Below are 25068 nucleotides of genomic sequence, written 5' to 3' on the forward strand. Positions count from 1 at the left end.
GATGTGAAGGGTTCCCTTACGTGAGAGGTCAGGTAAGATATGGCCGGGTGAGTATCCGTCCAGAACGAATAGGTAGTGGAAAGTGGAAGTAGTGTGTGTGGACTGGCTCAGAGTCTGTCTGTCTGTCTGTCTGGCAAATGCAGAGGTGCAGAGCGCAGAGTGCAGAGTGCAGACCAAGGACCAAGGCGCGCAGAGGGAATTGACTGGAGGGATGCAGTCGAGCTCTCTGAGGGTGCCAAGGAGAGGGATTCGGCAGAATTGGGCTGACACGGCCCAAACTCTCTTGGTGGGAATAAAGTTCGGAGGGGAAGTTTTGGGTGGTTTTCCCTAAGAATTCATCATGACAATTCAAAGACGGGCGCGGAAAGGCTGCAATGGAGTATGGTAAGGTACTTCAAAGACGGGCCTTTGACGTTGACAACAAGTATTTAGTGTGTGTTGATTTCCAACGTGTAATCAGGGTGGGAAAAGAGGGCGATTGTATCCGTACGCAACCTGGGAAGCAGGAGGAGGGGGGCGGAGGGGAAGGAGTGTGGACGACGGGGTCGGGAGAGAATGCGCGCGACGACGGGGGGTGGAGGAGGGGAGGGAGGGGGGGGATTTGTGATGGCCTGGTGGAGCTTGGGAGGTACACTATAAGTGGGAGAGAGGATGCGAGTGTTCCGCGGGCCACGATGGTCGCTTGCGACGCAGGCCTGAAATGGTCGGGCAGGGAAACAGAATGCCTACGGAGACGCAGTACATAAGGTAAGGTAATTAGGCAGTAGACTTGACTGAAGTGGCAGAAGGCGCAAGTCGCAACTTGACGCACGGAGGGGGAGACCTTTCGCTTGATGAGGTGGGCTTTGGAGCCTTTGGGGAGGGAGACAAGGTTCCTCAAGAAACTACTTCTCAGATAGGCACGTAAGGCACCTAAAGCAGGCAAAGTACCTCAGACCTGGGGGGGAGCCATGTACAGAACCTTGCCCTCAGGAATCAAAGGGCCCTGAAGTGAGTGCGATATCTGCGCGCAAGGTACTCCGGACAGCACCACGAAAAGAATAAATCATAGGCAGTACGGAGTAATAATACGGATAACAAGTAGAAACCTACCTGGGGAGCTGTGCAAGGCAGGACAACATAGCTTGCGGGTAATCTGAAAAGCAATTACCTTTTCCCAGCACACACAAAACAGAGACACACCACGCACGTACACATACCATGGATCAAGGTACCTGAGAGTAAAGTCAAGCACCCAAGGCCGAGGAGCAAAGGAACGCTTGGAGGCATGGCGAGGTGCTGGCTGTTGTGCACCAATGCCAACAGACGGGAGCAGACCTGTCCCCCGTCTCACATGGCCTCCACCCAAAACTGAAGTATTTACACTATTACCTTGAGGCTTGAGGCAGTAAAGGGTGGCTTGAAGAGACATGTCCGTATGACAATGACGGGAGCGATGTTGGTGACCAAATGGAGCAAGGCAATCTAAGGACTTGATCAAGCCACCTGCACCATGGTAGAAGATTGTCTAAAAGACTCATCCATTCACCCAACAGAGATGATCTGGTACTGAAAAAGATATCAGACAGTTGAAGGGACATTGGGGGCGAGGACGAGTACTTCGTCGACAACAAACATGTCCAATCAGAGGCTGAAGACCCGGCAGGGTACCCAGGCAAAAGTACGTCAGGTTGGCATTGGGTTCGGGTTTCCAGACCTGACAGACCAAGGTTGGCCGGTGCACACTGCGGCGAATGCGCAGCGTGGTACCAATGGAAGTACGAAGTACGGTAGTGGAGAGCAGGGCAGAAAGACAAAGATGCTGTTCAACTCATGGCTCACGACCACCGACCTGCGTCACCACCACCACGACGAACATCAACACCTGTGTTCTGTACAGTGCTGCCCATTCTTCCACTCGCGAGATGGTTGGAGCCCGCGCAAGTGATGCAATGGGATTCCCTGACACCAACAGACCAACGGCCGTGACCGGTGACGGGAGACGAAAACGGTCCTGTGTCGAGCTGACAAGAACATGTGGAGAGAAAGGGGCTGGAGGCTGGAGGCTGGGCTGAAGTATGGATCCGATACAATGCCCCCAAGCTCACTCTCAGTGGCTGCAAGCCCGCAAGTCTGCGACCTGACGACGACAGCAACGACGATGTGGTGGGGCTATGCGTGACGGATTCATGGATTCCACGGATTCCCCAAGGATCCCCCAACAGACACCGATGCTGTGAGCCCTTGAGCATCGCGCTCAAGCTAGGAGGCACCAAAGAAAGGACCATCTAATTGAGATTCCTATCAAGGCTGCCAAGTATCCGCAGAGTTTTTTCCAAGAATGATAACAAACCATCTTAATCATAGTCATAATCAGCTATGATGTATGGCGAGAGGCGAAAAAGTCGCCGAGCATAAAGTGGTGGGCTTGGCTAAACCCAGCCCAGCGTGCCAGACGTTCCGAGTATCCGTTCTCAGCCATAGACAACAGCCTTTTTGCGAGGGCTTGCGAGTTGCAAGTGGGAAAACTGAGACGTCCAGGCCAGCTCTGAGTCCGGACTGAGCAATGCTAGTAATAAAGTCAGAGACCATTTCAATCCGTCCCGCCTGTTCATCAAACAAAAGGGACCCTCTCGGATGGTGAGATGATGGATGGATCGCTGTTGTGTGTTCCAAAAAGCAAAGCAGATGAATGCCTACCACCAATCGACGGCATATTGGCTTGGCTATGTATTGTCTACCAGCCATACCAAGGGAAACATATCTTCTGGTTTCGTTGACTTTCTCGTGTTTTGGTTTTCTTTTGCTCGTGACATGTTTGGAGCCGAGTACAAGGTCGAGGTACGTACATCGTCGGTCTGTCCCATTGCCTCAGTCTTTTCTTCACCACTTCGCTCTTGCAGGTGCCAATGGGCTAACTTCCTTCCCGGACATGTTGCGCAGAACGCACTTGCAGTGTGCAGACTCGCAGAGTACTTGCCTTAAAGTGGAGAATACGGAGAGCCACCATTAAAAGGCAGGCGCTGCGGAACTCCACAAAATGTGAGTCCAATCCCACGCCGAATCCGTGGTTACCTTTTCTGCCCTCGGTTTTCAAGCACCTTCCATGTTGTGAGCTTAGAAGGTGCACCTTTAGCTTCCGCTTCAACTCAATTCATGCCCACAAGCAAGGACCTTTCCTTCATGCTGATAACACCAAGTACTTAGAGCGAAATGGCACTTGTCTATGCGGTAAGATGAAGAGCAAGAAAACATCGCAGTCTCGTCCCAAAAAAAAAAAAAAAAAAAAGGCATCAACAGAATTACCTAGCCGCCAGCGGTGGTGAGACTGGTCCACAACTCCACCAATTGACGCTACTGCGTTAAAACACCTCCCTTCAGGCTACCTAACCGCGTAGCTTCGCTGATGACGGCAGCAGCTTCCGAGGCCAACCCCGGTGCGAGAACACCGGCCTGGAAGAAGGCTCGCGGTTTCCTGGGCTAGGCAGGAGATGAGTAGTCCCATTCAGATTATGGAATGCGCAGGCAATGTTGTTTGGTGACCAGAGTCGCCTGAAGCCCATTGCGTTGCTACTCTCATCATTCACTTTCAATTGTGCTTGGTAGCGAAACTGCTATGGACAGGTGGACGTCAATTGGCTGACGCACGTTGGTAGTACCCCAAGCTCATGTACGAAGTACCTGCCCTGTGCTTTCCTCCTTCCTCGATATAACCTCGGATCCATCATCAGTCCACCCCACTATCACCATCAACGACCTGGACTCCATCCCTCTTCCCCATCCCAGCTCCCGCCTCCCATCTCATTACCGCGACGCCAGTATCGGACTCACGGTACTTCTATGAAACCAGATTCAAATTCAAATTTCGGAAAAAATAGGCCAAGTCAAAGTCACGCCTTGAAACGGGGATTCTCTCACAATGCTCTTCATCGGTCTAACAGGCTCCATCGCAACGGGCAAGTCAACCGTTTCCTCCATTCTCTCCAACCCTCCTTACTCCATTCCCCTCATCGACGCCGATGTTCTCGCCAGGAAAGTCGTCGAGCCCGGATCAAATGGATACGCCGCTATCGTGAAGCATTTCCTCCCCACAACCCCGGACCTCCTCGTCCCGGTCTCAAAGACCATGCCCGAGGCCGGGCCTGACGGCAAAGGACGACCACTCAACAGACCCGCCCTCGGCAAGCGCGTCTTCGGCGACACGGAAGAGCTCAAAAAGGACCGTGCCGTACTCAATGGCATCGTTCACCCGGCCGTTCGCTCTGAGATGTACAAGGCCATCCTCCGCGCCTACGTCACCGGTCACTGGGCTGTTCTCCTCGACGTCCCCCTATTATTCGAAAGCAGCCTCGACCGTCTCTGCGGCACCGTGTTCGTCGTTGCCGTCAAGGACCCCGAGGTACAGATGCAGCGTCTCATGGCCCGTGATCCTCATCTCAGCCGCGAAGACGCCGAGAACCGCGTGCTCAGCCAGACGGATGTGAGACTCAAGGCGCGGAGATGCGAGGCCAGAGGTGAGGGCAAGGGCGTCGTACTATGGAACGACGGCTCCAAGGAATCTCTAAAGAGAGACATTGGCGAGGCTATCCGTCACGTTCAGGCCTCCAGCCCAGTGTGGTGGAGCTGGTTGCTCCTGGCGTGTCCACCAGCGGCAGCAGCCCTCGGGGCCTGGCGATTCTGGCAGAATGTCCGCATCAACAAGGCATGGGCGGAGCAGGAGAGAATTGAGAAGGCAAAGTTGTAGGCCGACTCTCGACAACCACAGTACAAGCACAATCCCGATGACCACATCCCCGGGTTCGCTCGTAATCTTGAATAAAGGCAAGTGTCTCAGGGGTTTTGGCTTCACGAATGAGCTTCATTGCCCCGTTTCGTTGGTGCGGTATCGCATGACCGGGCATCGGGAGGCAATGTATCGCTTGGTCTCTTTCCTACGAGCGTTGTTTCTATCAGAAGTAGGTGTCGGGCGACAGCTTCATGCATTGCTTCAAGAAGTGGTTCAAACGCTTCAAAGTGAGGGCCGGTATAAAGGTAAATAGCACTTGTCGAGCGATGAGATGGCTTCCCTGCAAATGTTCACATTCGACTTCTGTCCTTTTGAGATATATACGTATATTCTCCAGAAACATCTGATACATAATGAACACCTGATGAAGACTCTCGTCGGCGCAAGCATGGTGACTGTTTTTCTAAATCCCCTTATGTCGATGAGACGGTACTCGGTGACGACATGTTCATTTCGTCGTCGTTACCAAACAAAAGGAATTTTACGCCGTTATGTAACGATCAATTGTACCACCACCGCCAAGTGTGCTTGCACATGGCGTCAGCATCCCCCCTCCCCAAATCTCACATGTCCAACGTCCTGCTGAATAAGACGGGGAGAAGATTGGCACCCAGAGGCACCCAATAGCAATGCTTGCAGGCGTTGGCAACGATACGTACTTGCAAGACCCTCCCGTCAGCCGGCCTACAGGATCAAAGATGACGGGTTGGCCACCGAGATACCTCAAGTACCGGTAGCTCTTCAGTCGTCCTCACTAGACGCTGGCTGGCCCTTCAGAGCAAAAAAGAAGCCGCATTCATCATACAGACAATTCCAAAAGAGTTGCAAATACGACCCACTCGTCAAAAGTCTGCTTCATTCAACAGATGCCTCGTCTGTACGGTCTTGCAGTCTTCTCTTCTGTAATTGTTTTTCGCGTTCCGTCATTTAAGGGTTTCCCAGAAAAAAGGACTACCTGCACCTCCCACGCACATGCATAAAGCCCCTCCGCTCAACCAACCACATTTCATCCCCACCTTCTCCTTGGTCATCCAAGCTACACACACCATTCTTCTCTTAGTAGGTTCATCAAAATCTGGTGCCTGGTCGTAGGTAATCAATGGTGAATCCCAAGTATCCGGGAGACCACCACGCGCTTAGAAAAACCTGTGTCCGAAATATCGTAGAGGAAAATAAATAAATAAAAAGTCATAAACTCATCATCCAACAGATTCGTCATGCTGAAGAGGTATCCATGATAGAACAAAGCAGCAAACTTTTTTTTGGCAACGAAACAGCATATCAAAAGTCTGCCCTCTGCCCTCTGACAGGTTGAGAGAGAGAGAGAAATGACTGCACAAGGAAAAGTTCGTGACTTGTGGGAATCACTAGGCCGTAGAAGGAAGATATGAAGAAGACTGAGAAACGTCCCGGAAAATGCACATGATGTCCCCTTCGCATCCCCAGTGCTCACACGAGAGAAACTGACATATGCCCCTCATCGCAGATGATAGGAGAGATTGAGAGAGAGACGCCTTGGCAAGAAATGATTTTTGGAAAACATGGGAGATGCGTTGGTCATGCCATTTTGCCATCAAAAAAAACAACATTGGGAAAGAAAGACTCCACAAAAGCAACCCCTAGGACCTTGCAACGCTGTGGGTGCGACCGCACTCGATGCGCTCTGTTCGAGTAGAATGCAACGCTGCGCACTCCAGCTCACCGGCTGGGGCCACGTCGTGAACTGCAATTAGCCCTGGTACCCGGCGAACCCGTTGTTGAAGTTCTGTCCCTGGGGTCCCTGAGGCCACTGGGCGTTGGGTGGCTGTTGACCACGACCATAGCCTCCCGCACTCTGCGGTCCGCCGTATCCCATGGGCTGCGCTCCATAACCTGCCGGGGACTGAGCGGCCGGGCCACCGTAGTTGCCGTGCTGACCTTGGTATTGACCTATTGGATAAGATGTAAGCTTGGGTCCCGTCCGCATCTTCCATCTATGGCTAAGAACTTACCGCCGTATTGAGGGAAGTAGGCAGTCGGGGTGCCGGGGTAACCTCCGGGTCCGGAAGCGGCGCTTTGCGGGCTGTATGCCTGCTGCGAGGGGTCGAAGCCGGCCGCGGCGCCGCCCTGAGGGTTCGGGGTCTTGTCCTTGCCCCACTTCGCACAGAAAATGTCAGTGCGTATTCTTTGTGAATTGGCTTTGGGTGTAAACTCACGCTGCACTTCAACGGGCGTCCATTAACATTATAACCGTTCATTTGGCAGATTGCCATGGCCGCACTCTCGTGGCTGTCCATCTTGATGAATGCGAATCCTCGGTCCGCCTGGAATCGAGACTCAACCACAAAGCCAAAGTTCTGAAACAGAGGGACCACGTCGTTCGGCGTGGTGTAAGGGGTCAGGTTGCCAACATAGCACGTCGTTTGCCACGACGGTGTCTGAGCAAGGACAACCTCGTAGCTGGCAACGCCATGAGCCGGGAACTGGTGGTGACCGAAAGGCGTCGTAGGCGTCAGGCCCATAGCCTGCATTGCCTGCTGCTGCGCAATAGACGGCTGGCCCTTCTGGTTCGCCCAGTTGCAGCGGATGGCGCGCGAGCCAAGCCACTCTCCATCCATGGAGCTCAGTGCCTTCTCGGCGTCCGGGCGGTCTCTGAAAGCGACGAAACCGTATCCGCGGGATCGGCCAGTCTTCATGTCCCACATAACGCGAGCTTCGGACACGGAGCCAAAAGCAGAGAAAGCCTGGGTCAGAATCTCGTCGTTGACTTCGTTACTAAGGTCGCCAACGAAGATGTGGAAGTGGTTCGAGGTATCCTCCTTGCTCGAGGTGTTGGACTGGTAAGCCCAGTTGACGCGGATTTCCTAATAACCAGTCAATTTAGACTCGCAACGGTAGAGTGAGGTTCTCGTACGGATTGGTGCACACGTCTTCCGTTCAATGTCTGCATAGCGCGCTCGGCCGCACCGGGATCATCGTACTCAACGAATCCATAGTTGTAGCCCTTAGACTGTCGATACACGGTCAGCTATATCGTGGATCACATAGACATAAAGTTTGCAGTGGCCAAGCCGACAGCTGTCAGCTCCACCATCAACAGCATCTTCATGGGAAGTTTTGTACATGGCAGTAATATACGCACATTCTTGTCGGGAATAATCTTGACATTCTGAACGTGACCGGTAGTCTCGAAGATCTGACGCAAGACATCCTCGGTAACGCGTTGATCCAAGCCTCCGACGTACAACGCCCGCTTATTAGGCTCGGGGGCAGCACGGCGGCCGAATCCCCCAGCGCTACCGGGCGACATGACCTTATCGACACCAGACATGGGCGAAGTAATGGCAGTCGGGATCGGGTTGTTGTTCTGCGGGATATGGAGGGGAGGCGGGGGCATGTGCGCCGGGTTCGACTGGCCGTTCTGGCCGTTCTCGTAGCCGGGAGCTCCAGCGTTCGGCTGGGGAGGAGGGGGCAGCTGTGCCGCGTTCGAAGCAGGTCCGTTGTCCGCCATTGCGTCGGTTAGTTATGCTTGAAATCGATTGTGTGACAGGTAACTCTGGAAGCTTGGAATTTCGTCGATTGCCAACAGCAATATGAGAGACGGCAGGGCAAATAGCTAGACCACTATAGCTCTAGACTTGAATTGCAAGATGCGATGTTTGCCCGAGTATGGCTTGGAACGGTAGCGATGTTCGAAGAGCAACCGACTGCCTGAAGCTTGTTGGTTGTGGCGTAAGTAGAACTGCGGGAGGATTTGGTATTGAAAACCTGTCTCGAGACTGACGTGACCCTAGAAGCTCACAGCAAGCAAGCAACGAGGCTAAGAGAGCGGGAAGCGGGAGGCGGGGAGCGCACGCGCGAGAGAGAGAGAATATGTGTGAGTGAGAGAGAGGGAAAAAAGTGGCGGGCACAATTAGGATGTCTTAGCCGAGGGCGGCTAGGACGATGTCGAGTCTTTTTTTTTTCCTGGTGTCTGTTCTTTGCGATCTATCGGTAGAGGCAGTCGAAGTCGAGCATGGAACGATGTGACTTGGCCTTGGAAGAGGAAGACAACGAACCGAACCGAAAGTCGACAGGAAAAATTGTGGACGTGGGGACGGTACTGGAAGGCAAAAAGGACGTCGACCCAACGTGACAAGAGAGACGCTTGAGCGGATAGAGAGACAAGGGGAAGGGCGAATGATAAGAGAGATGCCGAGAGAAGCTCCAAAGTAGTGTACTGTGCAGTGCTGTAGATGAGATGACAGGAGACTCGAAATGATAAGCGGAGGCGAGCACCAAAGAAACAGGCGTGAAAAGAGGACTGGAACCCCCTGAAAGGAATCACAACAAAACCCGGTCCGAGAGGAGAGAGAGAGGAGAGAGAAACGTTTCCTGAAGACGTGGAGAGGAGATTCTGCGATGGGGAGAGGAGAGGGGAGCAGATGGAAGGAGGGAGAAGAAGGAGGGCGGATGAGGGGGACATTTGATCATGGCGAGACCAGAAATGAAATTCGCACAGCCCGCGGGACCCTGGCCATCTGCACATAGTGCCAGGTAAGTGGTGAGGTGGTAAGGCAGGGAGGGGAGGTGCAGGTTGTGCCTGTCGTCCAGTGAGGTGTGGCCTCGTCCAGTCCAGCCCAGCCCAGCAAAGGCAGACAGAGGCAGACAGAGGCTGGTGCAGGACAGGTTCAGTTGGAGCTTTGCCCGCAATTGCCTTTTGTGTGCTGGTAGTTTCGTACCTAGCTTGCCAAATTTGTACCGGGTGTCAAGGTAGGTAGGCAATCCACATCCAAGGCATCCCCACTTGCTGTTTTTTTTCTTTTTTCTATTTTACATTGCCAATGTACAAGTTGGATGCGAATTGCTGTGCGTTACTGCAAAGCTTCTACAGAAATGTACATGCGTCTCTCCCTGTTGCCTCACCAGGCTCACCTCGCCAGCAAAGCAACAAGGGCAGCCCATTCGGCGCCCACCGCTGGTCCCAGACCTTGGGATTGGTCTGTTGAAGGTCTCCGTTGAACCCTGTGCCAGGCTCTTGCTTGTCCAGCCGTGCCTTTCCACTGGGTACAGCTGCGCACTATCCCCAGTCGGCCAAGGGTGGTGCTACTAAGATACGGGTGGCTGTAGCTGGTCCCCGGCGCGAGAGGGGCGGTTTACCTTTTCACGCTACGGATGTTCTATCCTTTTTCTCTTCTTTTAATTCGAGTCCGTCCACAATTTCGGCTCCCCTCAGCTGCGTGCTGTCATCTGGTGTCGAGTACCTACGAGTCTCAGCTAGCTGCACCCGGATCACTTGGTATCTGTTCACTCAACCTTCTTTACCTTAAAAACCAACAGGTGAGCTATCCGCTTGGTCAGGGCTTCTGGCGTGAGGGGAATTGGGAGATGGGATGGCAGCAAGAAACAAAAAAGGGGTGTTGCTGCAACAAGTAGATGCTTAAGCGACTTGCGCTAAACTTGCTTAGGCAAGGAGCGAAGCCTGGGACGGCCGCTGACAACGTGGAAGTTTGAGCATTGCACCATCACAGACGTTGGATGGCCAATTCGACTTTCTGCGCCATACGGGAGACACGGGAGACGAGGCAGGCCCTGTTAGAGCTACCCAAGGTAGACAGGATAGGCGACTGGTTTTGACATTTAGTGAAGCAATGGGAATATCCATTGAACCTGAAAGTCGGTCGTAAAGAAATGCACATATAGGCTGCATTGATCACACTCTTGATTGGGGCATGGATCAACATAGTTACAAATGCATCGCTGTGAAATGAAAAATGCGGCTGCAAACAGGCCATATAAGATGAGCTCTCATCAAGGTTGAACAGCCAGTGCAAACAAACAGAACTCGATTCAATGGGAACCCTGGCCTCGGAGTTGGATAATGGCAGCAAACGCGTCGCTATAGGAAGGGTTCTAAGCCTTTGAGTCTCAGTGCAGGAATCATGACTGATCACCGTGCCATATGATGTGCCCGAAGGACAGGATATCCCAGCTATGCCTCGGCTCACTCCCTGCTTAAGCGTCTTTCAGGCTCACCTGCCGTGTGCATTAGAAGTAAATTGCTAGTCATGATGGCACTTTCTTTCAATTGACTAATACTGAGCCTCCCAGGATTTATCTCATGCCTCACGCCAAGTCGCGATCGGGGGCGGCACTAACGGCCTCAACCATGAGATATAAGCATTTAGCGTGAGTAGACCACGACACCAATGCTCAACCTGTTGCAACTGAACAATCAAGAACAGACGGCCGGGGACTCAACTCGGTATATGAGCCAGAATAAGAATCCGTCCCGCTTTCAAAGAACGGCTGATCGACAACCAACTCCATGTCATTGGGCTCATCATTACTGATTACTTGGTGGCTCGGGGTGTCTCACAGCTAGACATTCTCTGACCTACATTATGTAAAGTCACAGCAAGCTCCAGCATGCATAATGACCCCCAAGACGCTAGAGTTCCGAGCATCAATAACCGGGCATGTGGGTTACGAATCTTGTTGTTGCAGGACGCAACCAATTTCCCGGGAGGAAGGCTCCCGGCACGATGGGACGAACGATGTCCTGGGTTAGCTCACCGGCGGCAGCAATAGGGTTATCCATACCTCCCGACGGTGGGCTTGGCCCTTGTCTTCCGTATCCGCAACAACGTCCTCCGAGAGATCGAGGAACGTCTACCACATGTGGACTGGTTGCTGTTGAACGTGAAAGGGCATCCAAGTCGCCGTCTGGAGACCCAATGTCGGCGAAATGAGTGTTGACATGGAAAGGTACGCAGACACAGACAGACCAGACTCTTGACGATGAGAGCCTCTCGCAGGAGTTCACGGTCCCCAATGAGCCTTCCATCCGACGCAAGCGGGTTTCAAGTCAGCTGAAGAACATCCTTTCAGTAGTCGAACTCATCCCAAGATTCCACGTTGGTCGTGATCTGATGCATGGAAGAAAAGGTGGAACCAAAGCCAGAGAGACAGAGGGGAAATACAGAAAGAGGGGAAAGTGCCCTACCGCTTCGAGCTGGCGCCTTCTTGGTCCTCTTGCGTCCACCCCGTGCCGTATGACAGGTGCGGGGTTATTTCCGGGGCTCACAGTGCATTCAATGTTCCTTCCTCGTTGGCGCTAGGAGCTGTGATTGATGTGGACGTGGCGCAACTGCATGGCCACAGCAGCCCGCATCCGCGCTTTGGCTGTCCATTGGTTGAGCCTCACAATGTGTCTGATTGGTCAAAAATTCGCGCTCGGGCTTCAGTCTCGCATTCGACCTCAATCGACGACAGAGAACTCGCCTCAGCGTATGAAGTAAGGTACGTACTGCTCCTCGGGAAAGAAGGCTGGGGACCTGGCTCGTCCAGACGTCCAGACGTCAACCATTGGCGTTTTGATGCTTGTCAAAGAATTGACTGCAACTTGAGCAACCATCAAACGATTCATTTTCACCAAACCAACCTCGATCATCCCACCAACTCGATTAAAGAAGGGGTCATCAACGGACACATTTTCACTCACTCTTGCCGCTGCCAAAGATTTCATTCACATAATCTACGGATACACCTGGCCTCTCTCAGTCTCGTCAACCTCGTAATACCAAAAGTAATACATCCCCTTAAAACGGCCGACTGGCATCTATCATTATATCGCGCCAGTTTAATTTGGCGTACCGACTTTTCCGTTTAAAGCACGCGTAACTCGTCGAAAATTTGGTCATTAAACATACAGCCAGTGGCGTCACATAGCCGCAATGGCAAACTCCAAGGCGGCGACTTCTGACTCTGCAGAAGCCCTGCATGGACTTATTAACGATGTGGTTTGTACATCTGCTTTGATCACATACATTTGAATGCAATGGCTGATTATATCCGCAGCTGATTCAAACAGGCAAGGCACTGAAGTCTCTTAGCAAAGATGGCAGGCATCAATCCCAGGCCCAAGCCTCTCTGCAAACAAAGATGCCAGAGATCATCGAAAACTTCCACTGGAAACTGGATGATTTAGAGAGCGAGATAGTAAGTTACCCAAGTAAGGTCCCTTTCGCACGCCCAGTCATAACACCGACGGCAGATACGGGCCAAGGCTGCCCTGCAAAGAGATCTGGATCGGTTCCAGCAAGCAAGACAACCGGTGCAACAGCCTGCACCAGTCGAGGCGCAAACCAAATCACCCATGGCCATCGATCTCGACTCATCATCTCGGGAGCAATCGCCCCCTGAAAATGAGCCCAATATCACGGAGGCTACGGGCCCGCACCGGGTCCCCGCAGAACCGAGCACAGCACCATCCATGGCTCCGTTCCCGGACATGGGCGTCAGCTTCCAGCCAGCGCCAGAATCCAGTCCCCAAGTGAAGCAGGAGATGACGCCCGCGCCACCCGCTGCACCACCGGCTATGATGGCTCCCATGGGCGAGATCAAGCAGGAGATGAAGGCCTCGCCGCCAAATTCACAACCTCAGCCGTCAGGTGCCCCAGAGGCGCCCATGGACGACTTGTTCGACCTCGATGGCGACTCTGGAGGCGGTACTGAGGGCAACAACCCAGAGTTCCATTTCACAGATATGACCTTCAGTTTGGCGCCACCCAGCAACGAGGCACCAGACCAAGCCCAAGCACAGGATGCGGCCATGGACATGTCATTCGGTTCCAGTGATATGGGCGGTGACCTCTTGTCACTCGATAATCTCCTTCCCCCAGATAATGCCACAAAACAAGAGAGTGGCACAGCTCCCCCGTCTTCGGCAGCAGCAGTAACAGCATCTACAGCCGGGCAAGAGAAGCCGGTGGAAGCCAAGATGGAGAAGCAGGAATCCACGAACATCGACGATTTATTTAACCTCGACGGTACCACAAGCATGGAGAATATGGATCTCGACATGAACATGGGCGGGGACGGGGGCGACGGCAACAGCTTTGATGATATGTTCTTCGGGGACATGACGGAGATGGAGCACGGCAAGTTTGACGATGCCTTCTTTGGGATTCAGTAAACACGGGAAAACTTCGAATTGTCTGTGCTGGGCAGACCTGGTCTAGATTCGTGCCCTTTGCTATTTGGGAGGTGTCATGGAGTTACATGGTCATCAGTTTTGACACTAGAACATAGGGAAAAGGGGTGCCTACCTTAGAAAATTGATTTGACCACATCCACGCACCGCGAGTATCGCAGAGCCCCAGAAAGACGCTCCCAGCAAGCTATCGCCCAGAGATTTCCTGAATAAAAAAGGTCATCGCGAAATCCCGAGTCAGCATTCTGTAAGGAGGGTTGAAGGACGAAGCTACAGTTCTGACATCCGAGGGTGTTTCTCACATACACGCGACCATCGTCTAGACTTAAAATTGCTTGATCTCTTGACGAATGACGGGGATCTCTCTACTTAACTAGCCTCAAAGGGATCTTGATCACGGTGATATGCGCATCTTAGATAGCTCAGTTCAAGTGTTCATACCTCGGCGTGTGACTGCAAACACCATCACTTCAGTGGGAGTCGTCACTTTCTATTGAGACAACACACAACGATAATTCAAAAGTCTCGAGGTTTTCAAGGCGTCGAAGTTGGTCCTGGCGACGACTATTCGGTAGCCCAGAATACTCGTACTCCGTTCAAATCATCTCCGCCCGGCTCCTGGGGTGAGCCAAGTTGTCTCGAATCGGCAGGTCTAGTTTAAGCCATCTGAGAGCGGTGCAGTGGGAAAGTATGGTCACTGTTGCCTGTATATCTGCGCCATTCCTCCATATAAAGCTTAGCCGAATGCGGATCATCTTGATCATTCGACGCCCTGCTGGCATCACGGAGCCTATAAAAATCGCCGTTTATTGGAAGGAATTAAATTTGAAGGTATTTCCCTGTATGTTCTCTAGTCGTTGATATTATTCGGCATTCAATCATAGTGCAAGGAACACTCACGCTGTAGAATTCTGCTTTAGCCAGAAGTATCTGGTTGAACATTTTGCAAGTCAACAGTAAGCTGGTGAAGGCGTGTACGGTGGTGGATGGCGCTGGTGTTCTACTCCATCTGTCTCGGTGACGATCGGGCTAGCAGCGTCCTTGAACTTCCTCGATCCCTCCGTAGCTTCCGTAGGTTCAATGGGTTGTATCTGTAAGATAGCGAAGTTGTATACTTTGATACGAATCTACAATATTGCATTAGCTGGTGATTTTTGTCACCATGATTCAGGATTTGCCTCGCGCGGCAAACCACCGAATGGCTTCGGCTCCGTCTTATTTACAGCCGGCTGAGACGCACCAGCCGTCGTGCTCGTCTGGTTGGCGATGACCTGCGTCATGTTATCTACCCCTTTGGACATGGACGCAACTGCTTTGGCGTTGGCCTGATTCTGTCCTAGATCCATTGTCGATGCGCTCTTCGTCGAACATATATTTGAAGCGTTATTCCGAGGTGATAGTGTTACGTCGTGAAGGATGATGGGAAGTCGGTTGCTTGGAAAATGGTAAATTCGGTCGTATTGTAGCAGAGGAGGATGGATGCGAGAAGGTTGTAGGTTGAGATGGCGTGATCGACGACTAGACAGCTTTAGGAGCCACGAACGTACCTAGGTTTGTCAAGTACGAATGAGGGTGCAGGGTGCAGGGCACCTCGTCCCTTCTCTGGCTTGGAAAGGTCATTGCTCGTCACGACTGAGGTCCCCTCTGGGTAGAGTAGTCGACCTTGTGGTGGCTGTTACTATCTTGTTCTCTACGCGAATTCGAGAAACGACGCATAGAGCAGGAGGCAAAACTGCGCCTTGATTACGTTGGCGGTGTCTGACGAAGCATGAGATTCACCAACGCAGCTGTGGTCTAAGGTGACCGGTAACGGGGCAGCACTATAGCATCATCTCGAATTTGAGCGCAATGTCGGATACCTGTATTCAATCCAGCGAATTTGCATTCGAATTTGCATGCTTCAACTTCTGTTTGACATGATTCTCTAGTATACCTACGTAGGCCAATTTGGTATCTGTATTGTGTCGTGATGTAATGCCGTGAAGGATTCCTAGTACACGCCTAATGCTGCCATGCAAATGCGAGAATTTATGACAACTGCCACCCCGACGTCCCTCCATGCCAGCGGAGAGGGACTCTTGTAGTCGATCAACCAGCCCTCGCAGGGCAAAATCTCGGCCCCCTAACCGCCGGCTTCATATATTGTCTCTTGGGTGAGACCTTCGGTGCCCGTAACTGAGCTAGTCCCCAGCATCAGAAGATTCTGCAGTCTGAGAGGGACCTGAGCGGCCGTCAATAAGGGCCCTCCTGAGAGTTTCTGCACCTTAGCCCGTCTGTTTAATTGTCTAATAACAAGCAAACGGGGGCAACGATAACATCCGCACTGAATTTCTACAAAAGAATTCGCACAGAACAACGTCTGAACAAACGCGGAAAGACTTCAAACAAAAGGGCGCAAAAGAAGGGAAACATTGGACAGGGATTACTCACCACCTGCTCGACTCCCATTCCAAGATCCAGCCACAGCAGATCTTGAGTCTCTCTCTGACACTTCGTGTTTCCAGAAGCTTGTATTTCTCGTATTCCTTGGCTGGCAAGATGCTGGCAAACCACCAAGGAAATAGTGCTGGATCGTTAGGGCATTCCCCGTATATAGCCAGCATTCGTTGTGCCAACCACGGCACGCTCTGTTGCCGCATTCGCTGCACAAAGGAAACGCCCAAGGACAGAAGTTCGCTGGTCGGCATTGTTGAGAGATCCTCCGGTGTGGTCGTAATTGGTCTCGGCAAAGTCGAGTCTTCGCTCTGATGTGTAGCTGCACTTTCGTATCTTTCTAGGGCTTGTTGTGTCTCGGTTGCCTCTAGATCTTCTTCCTCCGCGATCGATATGTCGTCAAGTCGTTCAATCTTTCCAACCAAGTATCCATCCAGAATGCCGTGTCTGGTAATTCTAAAACGCGATATGCCAGATGTCTCGATCAGGCTCCTGCCGTCTGAAAAGTATTCGGCATTCACTATCCGCAGCAGAGTTCCGTATTGCACAAAATGTGTGTCATTGGCAGTTCGAGGTCGTTGTGGAAGCACCATGCCGAAGGTCCGGTCGCCTTCCAAAGCTCTTCGTATCATTAGGCGATAACGCGGCTCAAAAACATGGAGAAAAGTAGGCATCATGGGAAATGACAATGTACAAACGAAAATGGGAATGTCAAACTCCCGATGTCTGTTCATTGCTTCCGCTGCTAAAGCATCTCCTCTTGTGAGGACGGCATCAGCCCAAAAAGTCTGAATTATGGTTTTCAGGCTCTCATTTGACGGGCATGATTCCCGGTACAGAAGAGGACTGACTGATAACCCTCGTCGACAGATCGGACAGTAGGAGGAATGATCCAATACGCGGTGGAGGCATGATCGACAGAAAGTATGCCCGCAAACTGTCGTGAGGGGGTCGTAGAACAAGGCGTAGCAGACCTGGCAGTCCATTTCCGTACGTACGGATTCCTTTACTCTGGAGAATGTCCTCGTATCGATGGACGTAGCCTCATCTCCCAGTGATGAGACTTCGGCGAAAGTGACAGTCGAGTTATAATACAGCTCGCCTGTGTCTGCCAACGTGTAGACAGCGAGCAGTGGGCCTCCTTTAACAACCCTCGACACTTCCTCGTTGTCGTCGCTCGTATCTGACTGCCCAGCATCCGGGTTTTTGATGATGACGTGCGTGGATATCTCGGCTTTGGTGCTCGTCTCTTTCGCCTTCTCCATTTCGAACTTGAAGTTGTTGACTGCCTTGGTGAGAATGACATCGACGCCACAATCGCCCACGGCATGATTCCTCCCACATTCCCCGTAAGGGCATTCGAAGCCTTGTAGTCTGTTTGGCGTAGCGGGATATGATATATTTTCTCGGGTGTGTGTTTCTGGCACACATCGTTTACAGAGGCTTCGGCCGCAAGGAAGTGTAATTGGCTCTTGGAGAGGGTAGGAGCATTTTCGGCATTGTATCAGCCGGATGACTTCTCGAACTTGGTCACCCTCCAGTGGGCGGTCAACAGTGCCATGGTCCTTTTCGTCCTCGGCTTCGTGTACCGGGTTGGACGTCAGGGCCGATGGCCTGCTCTCGACTACCCGGGGTTGGTCGGAGGACATGAAGCCGTCTGCACCAGCTCGGTGCTGGCACAGCTTAGATATAAGTTTGTGTGAGTTCGTGACCGGTTCGTTTCGTGAACCACTTTTGCTTCCCAAGCACAATCCTGCCTTCGTGATATATAGTAGGCGTGTCGCCGGTGTTTCGAGATAGTTAGACAACGTTCCGCCGAGATCGAGAGGTAGAGGATGGCTGTGTATTTCGTGTAGCCACCTGAACGTATGTAAGATCCAGCAAAAAAGAGACGGGGGGACAGTGACCAGGGGTCATATATGCGGGATCACCAGGGCTGCAGAGGTTCCAGAAACGAGCGGATCTCATGATGCGCCTGAACGAGATCAAAAGCGGACAGGTGAAGAGAGAGCGACAAAGCTAGTAGACCGAGGGCCGGAGCTAGAAGCTGGAGAACTGGCGGGATGCATGTACCAGGCCAGTGTCTGTCGCATAGAAAGGGTACGTTTGGGGGCGCGAAGGTAACGATGGTGGATAACGACTGGCAGGCGTCATACATTTAACGTCGAGTTACCAATTCGCTGGGCGGCTGGACGGTTTAGGAGGGGTGCGTTCGGGGGATGGTGTGGCCGTGCAATGAGGTCAATGAAATTGGAGAGAAAGGCAGACGGTGGACAGCGATTGGGGAGCCATGAGCAACAAACAGGAAGAACAATGAGAGGAAGCAGCAAGAGAGCCGCCCCCGGACAGCGCCAGGCCCGGCGGTCCATGTCGAGAGATTCCAAGGTCATGTCAAGTACCGGTACAAGTTGCGAAATTCGCGGCAGGCGACGACGCATGGGCGGGCTCTTGTGGCTCCTTTTCCCAGATGCCCTGGACGGGGCCCCTTGCGCCTAGACAGAAAAGGGTTTAGCGGGCTGTTGTCAGTAGCCAAATTCCTAGGCTAGTTGTGACGACACTTGGACACCACGGGGTCCAATAGAGAAGGACGAGGGAACCTGAAGCGTGAGTGTGAGAACGGGGGACCGATTTGAGACAACATGACTTGGTTGAGCCATACCTTACCAGCTTCAGTTATTGTCTTCGTGCCTACCTAGCCCGTTCCTTTCTGGATTTTCCCTTCCTCAACGGCTGCGCGGCGGGTTGATCGACGACTGCTTACCTTACCTTGGGGCTACGAGCTGCCTTAGGTTTTTACCGGCACTACTCCGTAACTGTTCTTCTGATCTGCAATTCCCAGTAGCTGGAAACTTTGTGATATTTGTGGAGCAGTGTTTACGCACATCTAAACTCGGTAGATGTCCTAGATCTTCAGCTCATCTCATGTGCTTAAAGACGCTTTACCACTTATTGCCTCTTGCCTCGATTTGATGGGGGTCTCTTTTTTCTGTGTTGTCTCGAGAGGAAGCCTTCGAACTTGGACGGCCTCCCTTGTATTCTGTGAGTTTTGCCTGCCTGTTAACGAATGTCGTTTTGGGTACTTGCAAGTTACAGAGATATTGACCAGTGGTATGACGCAATTCAGCATCTCGGTGCCCCTCTTTTTGGGTTTCTGACTGCTGGCTTCCTGGAAGGTGCACACGCTGTCAGGATTGCTTACCTCAGCAGGACGTGAGACAAAGCATGCCACGTGATGTTCGGAGGATGGCCCGCCTCCAAGAGCCTCTGCATATTGAGGTAAGGTGCGTACCTAGGTAGGTATGCTCTTGTCTGTTCTGGCCCGAATCCCGGCCGGGACATGTTGCTGGGCAGGCGATCCATCTACTTTACGGCAAGACACAAGCAATCTCTCGCATATCGTGGGAAAGATCCAGTAACTGCAAATCTGCAAGGGGCCCTCCATCTCCCAAACCGTCAAACCAACAATTTCCGAAAGGCCAAAATCCGCAATACCACGTACTCCGTACCTAGGTATTCGTGGCGGCCACAGACAGATCTCGATGCGAACGAGACCCAGGACCCTGACATCAGCAAGCATGGCCATTCACCACGCTTCATCCATGCCGACAAGTACCGTTACTTTGCGAGTACCGCCGGACGCCTCTGTCTCTCATCAGGGAAACTGGAGGCAACAATGTGCCCGTGGCCCGTATTCCCACACAAAACTGCGTTTTTTCCTCCCACCTCGATGCTTGAGTCGGACGAAGATGAGCCTTCTGGAAAGTGATCGCAACTGCTTTTAACGATCCCTCTCGATTCTATTGTGGCCGGCAATCGGCGCTAGCGCCTGCACGTACCCAAGACAGCGCAAACATGCCCGGACAAGCCAGGGTCCAGCGTTTTTTTTTTCCAGCGCCTTGTTCGCGACCGCACCCACTCAGATGCAGCTCAGCTTCTCAGATCCAGTGCGTCATGACACTTTGCTACTTTTCGCCCCTGCCTCTCTCTCACCTCACGCCCGCTGCATTCTGTACCTTCCGCTCAACATCGATGCTCTAGACTTGTTCCCTAAATTCTTCTCGGCAATCTAGGCAATCACTCGTCCTAGTAGGCTTGAGAAGCGCAGGCCTGACTTATCCTTCGGGCGACCGTGTCTCGGATCTCTCTGCCTCCCAGTCTCATGGGCATCTGCAACATGACATTTTGCCCAACTCGGTTTCAGCTCAGTCAAGTCCCCATTGGCTCAGGACCCAGTCCTAGACTCCCATAACTCCTAGTCCTAGTCCTGGTCCTGGTTACTAGTCGTCAGCCTCGGGTCTTGACTTTTGACTGATTGCAGTTCTTACACTACCTAACCTACAACAGAGTAGACCACGGGGCTGCTCATCACCCACGAAGCCTAGGTAACACTGACCTCCCCGAGCAACTAGCCTCTTTGGTCGAAGGTCGAGGACAGCAGGATCTCGATTCAGCCTTGCTCGAGCAATGTAGTGGCGTAAAGTCGTGAGGCTACTCGCATACCGCTCACTTCCAGCGCACTAGCCAGCAGCTGTTGAGCATCTTTTATGGTTGCCACTCGTTCAGTCGGTCACCCGATCTTGCGCCTGTCCCTGGCCACAGACGCCTTGCATGGCCGTTGCCGCCGTCAGTCATCTTGACCTCACAAATGGTCAGACTTGCCGGGACCGCGGAACCTGGCTTGCCGATACTAAGTGGTTGCTAGACGGGCTACTACCTTGCGAGGTAACGAGAGTCGTTTGATGGCTCGAATCCAACTCTAGAGTAGCGCATTTCGCACCGAACCTTTGCCCGGAACAGAAGTGCGAGGCGAAAATCTACCCAACATCAAAGCCTCTTACTGTTCCGCAGTCTCAGCTTCTCATTGGGAGTTGTCGACTAAATCCTCAGCCACAGGTCAGAGAGTATGATAACTAATCACTGCGGGCGTAAGTTGTTGTAAGACTGTGGTTACACGACAACTTGCAACTCCATGGTCGGAAAACCTGCATAGCTCGGCTAGAAGAGAACAATGTCACGGTACGACGCGCGAGAGAAAAGAAGAAGAAACAAGGCATGCATGATTAGGCGCCGGGGGTTCTCTACGAAATTGGGAACCAGTCGGCTTTGTGGCTAACATCATGCTGCATATATTGTATCATTTAGTCTCTGTGCAACCTCACCTCTGTACCTAGTAGGCACGCGGTGTTAAGCTATGATGGCCGGGTTTTAGGCTTTCTCTACACCAAAAAAGCGGCCATCATTTATTGCCACCGCGTGGTAGGGTATTCGTACACGAAATCGCCATATGAACTCTGCAACTGAGCTTCCAGTTTCAGAGCAGATCTTCGGTTCTGGACCAGCAATTTGACCCCATCTTTTGCCTATTAACCCCTCGAACCCCTCCATTCTGCCCATCTTAAAGGGTAGCATCGATGCCGCCATTTGAACCCCACTCGCCTCTTTTCCCCTCAGCAGCGTGAAAAAACGCAACCTAATTCGAGAGTTGAAGCTGTGGCTCTTGCCTTTCCGTTGCCCAGCCGAGTCTGTGCGATTGGGACAACATGCCACAATAACGCGGCAACGCGTTCCAAACCCTTGCTTACCCTCACCGACAACTCACAGAAAGAGGAAACTTTCCATGTGACAGTTTGTTGACATTGAGGAAGCTTTCGGAAACTTTTCCCTTTACTTTGCTCACATTTTCTCCTCTTCTTCTTACTCTACCAATTGAACGACACTTTGCGGACTTCAGTCCTTTTGCTATAGCTTTGCTCCAAAAGCCAAGCCATCAAACTTCCTATTCAACAGCTTTACTCATCATACACCGCAGCTCTTCTCCTCCTGCATCACTTTCCCCAACATCGTCGGTATTTTTGAACCTTTTGAACGAAAACCCTTGAACAAATAGCCCATCATGTCTTCCCTCGGCCTCCCCTCCCCCGAACACCGCGCCAAAATCATTGAAAAGCTCTCGGAGCTCATCGACGCCATCGAGGCCCACCCGGCCTGGAGTCCGCCGAACCCCCACAAGGGTCTCTTCCACGTCTGGGACTATGTCAACCGCTCCCGGTACATCATGACGGAGCTCGACCACATCCGCGACGGCGAGCCCGTGCGGTATCCGGAGCAGATCCCTCAGCAAGATATTGGTTAGGAACCTTCTTTTTTGTTTGTCAAAAACCATGACCGCGTATCCTACTCTCAAGCCTAGTTGCTTTCCTCTCAATTTGATATTTTGCAATGAGATACCAAGGAAAAAGATAGATCGTCGGACCCCGTTACCGAGTTCCCCCCCTCTCCCGAGCCACGCAAGTGCGCGCGCGGGCCAAGCCGGCGGCACGGAGTGAGGTGGAGGGGTGAGGAATCAAAGGAGGAGGGAAGGGGGACAAAAAAAAAAAGAGGAGCCCACAATCGCTGACATGGACGATCCCAGGCGTACCAGGTCGCAGCGGCCCCGACGCCGCCGCCGAGTCCTTTGTCGACGTCTGCGGCCGATCGGCGACGGTCAACGAAATGATTGCCAACCCGAAGCTGCTCACCATGATTGGTCTCCCGCAGGTGGATTACGGCAACGATATCGTTTCGAGATCGCAGGCGGTTGTCGATGTCTTGAAGCAGCAGGCTCTCTGAAAGACAAAGAGGAAAAATGGAGTGTGGGATAGAAATGGATTACAAGCAGAAGAGGAAGAAGGGGATTACATCGTCGACGTCAGCACGCACACCGGAGAGGCAACAAAAGCGATTTGAATTGATTTGGTATTTGGCCGAAGATGCCGTCAAGGAGCTTGAATAGTGGGGAAAATTGAATCTACTATGGATAGAGAGGGATACCCTAAAATAACCGTGAGAGGAAGACTGCAATTGTGAGCAATACTGCAAGTAGACTTGATTGGTACGGAATTGGCTTCACGCATGTTGAAGATTGAAACTTTGAGATTCTGAGGCCAAGTCACTTTCTCTGCCATGCAGTGGATAGACGATAGGGCGGATGATGGTAACATTGTCATACTGACATGTATTTTGAAACCGGTCCTGCCTAACACAACAAGATAAACTTGAGCAATGCATACTTCGTTGCCAGCGACGGCCGCTTAGCATTGCGGCATGTGTCGACGGTGGGAATACCATTACGCTAATCAGACCAAATACAGTATGGAATACACCCCGGGAATGAATCTTCGTACCGACGCGGATATGCCCCTTTTGACCGTTTCCAACCTTTCCAAGAAAACAAAGCTGAGAACACACTCATAACCAGAAATGATACAGTTTCCACCTTGACATGCTGTCTTGTCATCTGGTGCCAGCCCATCGGCCACGCGCAGACGCCGATTTATTCAACGCCAACCGTCTGCCGATGTTGCCAAAGCAGACGCAGCTGCAGAACAAGACGCTGAGCATCCAGATGCCCGTCTCTATGGTTTCCTGGCTGGCGAGCCCTCCGAGTGTGATGGGTTCCGAGTAGGCCCGCTCCGACTCGTTCCGGTAGGTCAGAGATGAGGGGGTAGGCATCACATCTGGATTGATGCCAAGGAGTACCGCCGATCCCGCCATGCCAACAGCGGCCGAAAGCAGAAATCCGGGTTTCGAACGGTCAATCAAGTACCATAGGAATGGATTGACCAGCGCCAGTGTGAGAGATACCTGGAGGGTAGACGCCCAGGGGAGTTTTCGCTGCCCATTGTTAGTGTCCCATATCATTTGTCACTTGCACGCAAGGCAACTTACAATGGCGAATACAATGCCGACAAAAGCGCCTATGCTGCGCACAACCACAGCCCAGTCCTTTACAGGACTGGCATCTTCTGGAGATGTGCTGCCGCTCGTCTCCTCCGGAACTGTCTCCTTTCCAAATGTATCCTCCCACACGCCGTCGAACCAAGGGAGCAGGCCGCCGAGGCCGACACCAGACAAGCCCCATAGTGTAAGGTATTGCCAGTCATAGCCAGGCTTTATCATACTCTCGACCTGGAACGACGAAAATCTGTGCTCGTTTTGCAACCTCGTGACCATTAGTCCGTATCCCATGCCGATTACGAAGAGCAGTGCAATGCGGGACACATTGAACAGGGCCGTGGTTGCTGTCGAGGGCGGCGGAGTCTTCGCTCCACTTCGGTACGAAGACCGTCGGCGCAACAGGTTGGAGCGGTCCTTCATAACCTCAAACGTTGTGTCATCAACGTTGACCCTCTTGATTGGTGTTTGCGCCCCAGTGCCCCAGGGTGTATCTGGCTCATCTCGGGAGTCTCTGCCGTACGTGGTTGGCGAGTAGATTCCAAACAGCGTCGATGCGGTCATGTTCAGGACCGACTGAGCGCGAGGTATGGAGCCAGACTCCGAGGACGTCGTCTGGGCATTTTGTAGTCTAGACAAGTCGAATTCGGGGTTCGGACTGGGGCAGGACGAGTCCTCTTCTGGCGGAGTCGGAGCGATGTGGTTTAGTTCGAAAGGACGGCGAGGAATAGGCCTTATAAGACGGGGGCCGTCGTCGGACATGTTTGTAGTTCGTGGGGTAGCGGGGAAGAGAGGTGTTGGAGGCTATAGGACAAGATCAGTCAAAGAGCTAGTTGGCGAGAGGGTGTAGGGCTCAATTATGTGCTCACAGTAAGGTAGAAGCGAGGGTGCAGGCTCGGGCTACGGATGGCAGCGAGGTTCAATGTCTACGTATAAGAGTACCCAGACAGTCCCCGCATTCGACTGTGCGAGAGGTATTGTTGTCGTCACAGGTTAAGTTCAGACGAAGAGGCAAGTGTCTCGCCTCACGTGGGCTACGGGGTTTGCCTTGAGCTAAGATGACGAGAAATTCGGACGAACAGAGGTAGTTCGAAAAAGATTGGAAGAGTCGTGGTTGCGTGGTACTTTAAAGGCAGCCAGGGTCGTATATTTTGTTGGGAAATGCGACAGGTAAGCGTGGAAGGTGAGAGGTCGAGGTTGAGTT

The 25068-nt window shown here is 52.4% G+C and overlaps 6 protein-coding genes across 6 annotated transcripts; 3 read left to right on the forward strand and 3 right to left on the reverse strand.

Annotated features, from left to right (window-relative positions):
• Window positions 1-3483: 3483 nt before the first annotated feature.
• BDP55DRAFT_360955 (dephospho-CoA kinase) lies at window positions 3484-4880 on the forward strand. Its single transcript, XM_060567035.1, has 2 exons — window positions 3484-3574; window positions 3636-4880. The coding sequence occupies exon 2, from the start codon at window positions 3899-3901 to the stop codon at window positions 4721-4723; it is 825 nt and encodes a 274-aa protein (XP_060424178.1). The 5' UTR covers window positions 3484-3574; window positions 3636-3898; the 3' UTR covers window positions 4724-4880.
• A 1614-nt stretch (window positions 4881-6494) lies between these two features.
• BDP55DRAFT_637033 (RNA recognition domain-containing protein) lies at window positions 6495-8255 on the reverse strand (the record flags this gene model as incomplete). Its single annotated transcript, XM_060572953.1, has 5 exons — window positions 6495-6694; window positions 6757-6901; window positions 6961-7608; window positions 7659-7772; window positions 7887-8255. The coding sequence occupies 5 exons, from the start codon at window positions 8253-8255 to the stop codon at window positions 6495-6497; spliced, it is 1476 nt and encodes a 491-aa protein (XP_060424179.1).
• Window positions 8256-12459: 4204 nt separating this feature from the next.
• Window positions 12460-13700, forward strand: BDP55DRAFT_733362 (uncharacterized protein; the record flags this gene model as incomplete). Its single annotated transcript, XM_060580079.1, has 3 exons — window positions 12460-12525; window positions 12584-12724; window positions 12780-13700. 3 exons carry the CDS (start codon window positions 12460-12462, stop codon window positions 13698-13700), a joined length of 1128 nt encoding a protein of 375 aa, XP_060424180.1.
• A 2261-nt stretch (window positions 13701-15961) lies between these two features.
• Window positions 15962-18050, reverse strand: BDP55DRAFT_361045 (ATP-dependent protease La domain-containing protein). The gene has a single exon (XM_060567036.1). It carries the CDS (start codon window positions 17798-17800, stop codon window positions 16145-16147), a length of 1656 nt encoding a protein of 551 aa, XP_060424181.1. The 5' UTR covers window positions 17801-18050; the 3' UTR covers window positions 15962-16144.
• Window positions 18051-22044: 3994 nt separating this feature from the next.
• BDP55DRAFT_733364 (uncharacterized protein) lies at window positions 22045-22760 on the forward strand (the record flags this gene model as incomplete). The annotated part of the gene is made up of 2 exons (XM_060580080.1): window positions 22045-22279; window positions 22564-22760. 2 exons carry the CDS (start codon window positions 22045-22047, stop codon window positions 22758-22760), a joined length of 432 nt encoding a protein of 143 aa, XP_060424182.1.
• Window positions 22761-23423: 663 nt separating this feature from the next.
• BDP55DRAFT_563132 (insulin-induced protein) lies at window positions 23424-24626 on the reverse strand (the record flags this gene model as incomplete). Its single annotated transcript, XM_060570208.1, has 2 exons — window positions 23424-23804; window positions 23859-24626. 2 exons carry the CDS (start codon window positions 24624-24626, stop codon window positions 23424-23426), a joined length of 1149 nt encoding a protein of 382 aa, XP_060424183.1.
• Window positions 24627-25068: the final 442 nt, after the last annotated feature.

The sequence above is a fragment of the Colletotrichum godetiae genome, assembly GCF_030913485.1.
Source record: "Colletotrichum godetiae strain CBS 193.32 chromosome Unknown BDP55scaffold_61, whole genome shotgun sequence".
NCBI lineage: Eukaryota > Fungi > Ascomycota > Sordariomycetes > Glomerellales > Glomerellaceae > Colletotrichum > Colletotrichum godetiae.